The 6,505-nt window shown below is 35.3% G+C and overlaps 1 protein-coding gene across 1 annotated transcript; it reads right to left on the bottom strand.

Annotated features, from left to right (window-relative positions):
- Window positions 1–4,378: 4,378 nt before the first annotated feature.
- On the bottom strand, window positions 4,379–6,031 carry LOC144700406 (uncharacterized). Its single transcript, XM_078571828.1, has 4 exons — window positions 5,638–6,031; window positions 5,456–5,554; window positions 4,725–4,869; window positions 4,379–4,652 (listed from the first exon to the last, which is right to left on the bottom strand). The coding sequence occupies exons 1-4, from the start codon at window positions 5,650–5,652 to the stop codon at window positions 4,552–4,554; spliced, it is 360 nt and encodes a 119-aa protein (XP_078427954.1). The 5' UTR covers window positions 5,653–6,031; the 3' UTR covers window positions 4,379–4,551.
- Between the last annotated feature and the right edge of the window lie 474 nt (window positions 6,032–6,505).

Below are 6,505 nucleotides of genomic sequence, written 5' to 3'. Positions count from 1 at the left end.
TACTACAGAAGGAGGGCCCGCGGGAGTGGCGAATTGCGTGGAACACTCGAGGTGGGCGCGCCCAACCTCTCGCCTGATCGAATAACTTTTACAACGATGGGGTGGACTATGCACACTTCCACCATCGTAGCTGCTCCGCGGCCACTGCACTCTACGCTCCCACTTTCACTCAGAGGGAGCACAGACGGATGAGGTCGGCACGCGCGAACTTCTGCGAGTTCTTGCTAGGTATCATTTATGTATCTTTTCCTTTCCTGCACATTAGCGTGGACGAGTGGGATCCGAGTGTAATTGGGATATTTATGCTTGCTCCACGCCTATAAACAATGATAAACACTCCACTTTATATATAAATTCCCCTTGGGTGGCGTCCAGGGCATGGCTAGATTGGACTACAGGCACAACCACAGGATTGGCCGTACCTGGCACCGTGTTTTTTGCTTAAAAAAATGAAATTTCAATATTTTATATATACATTTAAATCTGAATATTCCGAATCAAGAGTCTTGATACAAAATCATATTTTTCTAAAAATATTATTTATGGTGAATATAAAAATGAAAAATATTCAATAAAATAAACACCATGGGAGAATAGCTGGTAAGAGGAAAAAAGTCAACAAGAACTATTATTCATGCTAATAATCTACAATTAACTCTAAAGATCAGTCTCTATCAGTCTCAAACTCACTCCATCCCCATCTTAGCTTTGAAACAATACCTTTTAAATAAAGCATGCAACCTTCTGCACTGTAGGCAGTCTTAAAAATGACTTTAATATTTGAATTCTTCATATTTAGTCTATATCTTAAGTTACATATTGTGTGGAATGGAGTAAAATTCTGCTTGTAAATATCTTTGAATTTCTGAGGTCAGGTATTCTTCCAACTTTCTGGATCCTTCTACTGACGATAGTTTTACTTTGGATAGCTGTCGAAGCTCAAATCATTGGATATCTCCAATGGCTATAAAACAAGCTTCTGATAAACATATCATTGCATTCATACAAATTTATGCCTATATTTCTTTTGGTCCTCTTCATTGATCTTTTTCATTCATGTACACTTCCAGAAATTCATGTTTAGAAGTTGATCAAGATCTTTTTCAGTGATGTAATTTCATTAAGTAGAGGTCACACATCTTCAAATTTTTATCCATTCTCGCTGAAACTGAATGTCAAAAGTGCATTATATTTTTATAGAAAACATACTAAATTTCTTTCTTGGAGGTATTTGATCCTCAAAAGATACTCTCATTTACAAAAAACATATAATAGAGACAAGAAAGAGTCATAAATTTAAAGAAGCACATTCAAAAGGAAATATTAACAGACAAAGAGACAAGATAAGTCCAAAAGATCAAAAGAAAAACATTAAAAGGGAAAATTCTACTTCTTAGGAGGTAACCATTGTCCAAAGAAGAGTTTATTCTCCAAGAAAAAGCTGTAACTATATTTCATCTTAGGACTGTAATGATGATTCGTGGAGTCTTGCACACTTCATCCATTGCAAAACAGATATAAATATGCCAAACTAAAAGGATATGAAACCGGTCCAGGCCTACTTTTCAAATCTTTCATTCCACGGAGTTTGTCCTAGTACAATTATCATGCAAATAAATGATCCACACTTGCCCATCAGGTCACAAGTGGGCTTAGGACCGAGGAACGGTTTTGATCAGACCACACCGGTACCACAGATCATCCATTTGAGGGTGGACCAGTTTGTCAAACAGGTTTAGGTCAAAGGGCCAAACCGTAGTGGAATCGGAAGCATATTATTTTTCTTATTTTATTTTTTATAAAATTCTAAAAATATCAAATCCAACTCGACAGAGAGGTTTCTACTGAGCTTAGCGTAGACACCTTATATTGGCCATCTGTGGGCACCCACTTGATGTAGAGGATATTTAAAATTATCAAGAAAATAAATTTCTACTTTGACTTTGATATTGACTAGTAAACCTGACCAGACTGGGATCGGTCCGAACTGGAGCGAGACTGAACAAGAACAGAGCAGAACCAAACCAAAGTTTTGGTAAGGTTTTGGCCTTTGCTAAAAACCCGGATTGGAGTGGGATTGTCAAACCCTAGTCACAAGTATTGATAACATATTCTGCAAGATCTTCGTTAGTTGTTTGTAAGCTTCTTGAATCCGTATCATGATATTTATTTTAGTGGAAAACCACATCAGGTATACAATGAAAGGGCAACAAATATATTTAATATAGAAGCTTAATGAATAGTAGCAAACTTCTCTCATAAACAGGGGACTTGGTAAACGGTTGTGATTATATATCACAATGGTGAGGTGAAAGATATTACATAATCACTACCAAAACTAGTACCCCTTTCCGGGGTTCATGAAGTATATGATAATGTGGAAATAATCTCACACCATATTTTTTCTGTTCATCTGTTAAAATTTTAAGGGACCAAATAATAGCACAAGACGATGACATCATGAACATTCTTAGCAGCTGAAAATAAAATATAGAAAAAGACCTAAGTGCAAGTCTTAGCATCGTAAAGCGATTAAAACGTGCTTTGCCATTTAACCACTAAAAAGATAACCGCAAAATAAGAGAAAAATGTAAAAACAATATAGAGATGTTTTGGTCCCCTGAAATGTTAACATCAGATCCAGACAAGATAATCATGATACCTCGGGTGGATTCTTGTGTACTAATTATTTTATGGAGAGGTAGAGTATAACCCCCAGAAATATAACTGAAGGAACTAACTGAAAACTTTTATAAGAATCAGTTTTCAAGGTTTTCTTCGATCGATACAAAATATTCATGAAATCGATTTTGGTGGATAATTTTCCTCTGAACTCTGGAGGATTTCTACGGCCACTTTTTTACCACCCACCTATTGCCCTGGAAAATAATTCAGCACTTAAACACGTATTTTTTTACAGTTTTCTGATTTTGTGAGAAGAAAAAAAAAAATTCCAAAAGAATGTTAATAGCGTCTCTATTAACTGATAAATAAAATATTGGGATTTAATGATAAAAAAATATAATGCCTTTTGATCCTTAGATAACACTAAAGAAACTATTTTGTCACAAATCAAACTCATAATTAACTAATTTTATTTATTTACATAACCAAATTTCATTATTCTACTATTTAATTTACTTATTAATTATATATTTGGTAAACTTATTACGTTAAAAAAATAGTTCATCTTCAATTCTCTTGAACAAGGAAAATTATAGGAATTTTATTTATATGTGCGATGGACTTTCCCTGAGGGAAATAAAAGTGTTACGGATAGCTGTATTTTAAACTAAAGTAAAATATTACTAAATATCATCAATCTTAGTTTTCCATTTCAAAGCAAGCCTCTGATATGAAGCGAGGAAATATTAATACTTGTAATTGAAGAGATAATACACATGCTTTTTCCTAATTCCTCTCTTATGAAAAATATACTAAAACAATTCAAATTCGGAAAAAAGTTTCTTAATATGTACTTGTAAAATTTATACTTATAAAATTTTATAATTACAATATGTTTAATATCATCCCACTTATTTTTTATTTAAAGTCAACCTCAGATATGAAGCATGGAAATAGAACTGCACATAAATGAAAATACAAATTAGGAACCACTTTTTCCTAGATTTTATCTTCAGAAATATTAAAGTAATAAAAAATTAAAATTATGAAAAAAATACTGAAAAGTGAATATATCAAAGTTTATATCTACACTTAGTACTTTGTTACTCATTTTTGGGAAAAATATTCATCAGAAATTTTTTACATAATTGTTTTTAATTATATATAAAAGTTTAATATGATTTTTGATAAATTACTTATAAAGTTTAGCCTAAAATATTTTTTTTAATATTTGAGTAGTCTTCCAACATTTATAAATTAAATTCAAGAAAACATAAAGATATTTATTAAAATATTGGTTCCTGAGTGGTTAGATAAGACTAAAATTCTAATAAAGTTATATCTTCATATGCCACTTCTATAAAACTTTATTAGGTAACCTACGGATATTTAATTTATTGACTTAAAACACAATGAGATGATTGAAATAAAGTTTTGACTGCAATATACATGTTTCTTTGTGAAACAATCACTTGAGATTTAAAACAGATGATTTTCTTATGTTAAGTAAAGAAATTAGATATTCGGATCCACATGTTGCTAAAGAATGATGTTATACTTTAAATCTATGACGATGAATCATGAACGAGCCGATAATATGTTTGAAAACGAAAAGGTTTTATCATAATGATCCATTTACACTTCCATGACTTCATGATTCCTCATTAAAGATGAAAATCCATTCTTCATGCAACTGAATACTAGAGCCCTGTATTCTCAAAATTCGTTTTCCTTTCACATTAAATATTTCAGATTTCTATTTTAAAGTTACTTCATCATTAAAAAACATTCCCACTTACAACCAAGAGAGAAAAGGAGGTAGGATAAATTCAAATACTAAAAACAAAAAAACGACCATTCTCCTAGTGGAACTTCATGTCCTTCTGCGTCCCAAATCCAGCCATTTGGTGTCGTAGCTTGCAGAAACTAGACTTGACTGGAGGGCCAAACCATACAATACATTAAAGCAAACCCAATTAAGTGCAGAAGCATGAAGATGACTTTGACGATGTTTCTCTGAAGCCTCCCTGATGTAGGCAAAGGGAAAAGTGAGAATAACATTGTCAAACCAAAGATTATGAGATCGGCGATGGCCTAACATTCAACTCTTTTGTCCCATGGACTTTCCATTGCTATGAATAATACACCTAAGAAGCATGCCCAGATGCTCGATAAACGATATACAATCCCAATCGCTAGTTCTTCGCTATCCATGTAAATATCATTTTTGTCGTTCATTCCTGTCTGTAGCACACACCAAACACACAATTAACGATCAAGAAATAAACTTCACATCCAAGTTTAATGGATAGAAGAATCATATTTTATTATTTTCATAAATACAAAATAGAAGAAACATTTTGTCACATTTATGCACGGGAAAGCCTAATCTTCTAAAAGAGAAGAGGGTCATTGAAGAAACCAGATGCTTTTCTTTCAACTCTATTTTTATACCCCAAGTTCAGAAGTTTTTAATGTCAGATGTAAGTCCTACTAACAAGGTCCATTTCAAGTGTATGGAGTCAAAAGGGTATTCAATATGTTAATAAGAAGACGAAATCTCATGTCATGGGTATTTGATTCATCTGGTGAATATGTCTGAATGGACAAAACAAGGGAATTAATCGATGACATCATACAAAACGAATAACTCCATATTTCCCAGCTTGAATTGATCAGGCATCAACAAAAGAAACCCAGACTATGAATTGGCGTTCAATAAACATAAAATAAACGCGTAATTTTCATGTTTACTGCTGCTTTGAAACAGTAAAACACGGAAACTAAACTTATTTCCGTAGTCAGATCCAAAGAGATAACCAAATAATACCTGGGTTGGATATTTCTCAAGAAAAGGCTCATGTCCCACTGTAATGGCGGAATACTCTTTCTTACTGTCAGGAGATACGTCTTCCTTTGCATTTTCGACCTGAGATAGACATATGTAAACGTTAGAGCTGAAACATACATCTCTTAATTCACTGACGAAGAGATGGTGTTCTCTGTTTCTACCAGAGGGGACGACATTGTTCGTCAGAGTTGGTGATGGGTTTTTTTGTGAGGAGATCGTAGGAAAGAGAAGGGGTGGTGGTGTGTAGATATTGATAGTTCATAACGGAGGAAGATTTGAAGGAACGAGCCGCGGCTTTCCCGCGGAGTTTGACGAGGACCCACGAGACTGTTTTAAGTTAGCCGATCGTTTCGGATCAGAGGAGAGAGAGAGAGAGAGAGAGAGAGAGAGAGAGAGAGAGAGAGAGAGAGAGAGAGAGAGAGAGGAAGAGAGAGAGAGAGAGAGAGAGAGAGAGAGAGAGAGAGAGAGAGAGAGAGAGAGAGAGAGAGAGAGAGAGAGAGAGAGAGAGAGAGAGAGAGAGAGAGAGAGAGAGAGAGAGAGAGAGAGAGAGAGAGAGAGAGAGAGAGAGAGAGAGAGAGAGAGAGAGAGAGAGAGAGAGAGAGAGAGAGAGAGAGAGAGAGAGAGAGAGAGAGAGAGAGAGAGAGAGAGAGAGAGAGAGAGAGAGAGAGAGAGAGAGAGAGAGAGAGAGAGAGAGAGAGAGAGAGAGAGAGAGAGAGAGAGAGAGAGAGAGAGAGCAAGAGAGAGAGAGAGAGAGAGAGAGAGAGAGAGAGAGAGAGAGAGAGAGAGAGAGAGAGAGAGAGAGAGAGAGAGAGAGAGAGAGAGAGAGAGAGAGAGAGAGAGAGAGAGAGAGAGGAAGAGAGAGAGAGGAAGAGAGAGAGAGAGAAAGAGAGTAAGAGTGAAAGAGTGTGTGAGAGCGAGAAACTTTCGCCAGGAGGTTGAGGGACGACGAGCCAGTTTCATGTAAGGCGATCATTTCGGATAAGAGAGAGAGAGAGAGAGAGAGAGAGAGAGAGAGAGAGAGAGAGAGAG

The sequence above is a fragment of the Wolffia australiana genome, chromosome 3 (assembly GCF_029677425.1).
Source record: "Wolffia australiana isolate 7733 chromosome 3, ASM2967742v1".
Taxonomy (NCBI): Eukaryota; Viridiplantae; Streptophyta; class Magnoliopsida; order Alismatales; family Araceae; genus Wolffia; species Wolffia australiana.
The sequence above is the reverse complement of the archived record's forward strand: the minus strand, read 5'-3'. Positions and strand labels throughout refer to the sequence as shown.

Coding starts and splice junctions, on each gene's coding strand:
- LOC144700406 (XM_078571828.1), bottom strand. Junction 4,870..5,455: donor TTGAGAAATATCCAACCCAG/GTATTATTTGGT, acceptor TGTGTGCTACAG/ACAGGAATGAACGACAAAAA. Junction 4,653..4,724: donor ATGGGACAAAAGAGTTGAAT/GTTAGGCCATCG, acceptor TGCCTACATCAG/GGAGGCTTCAGAGAAACATC.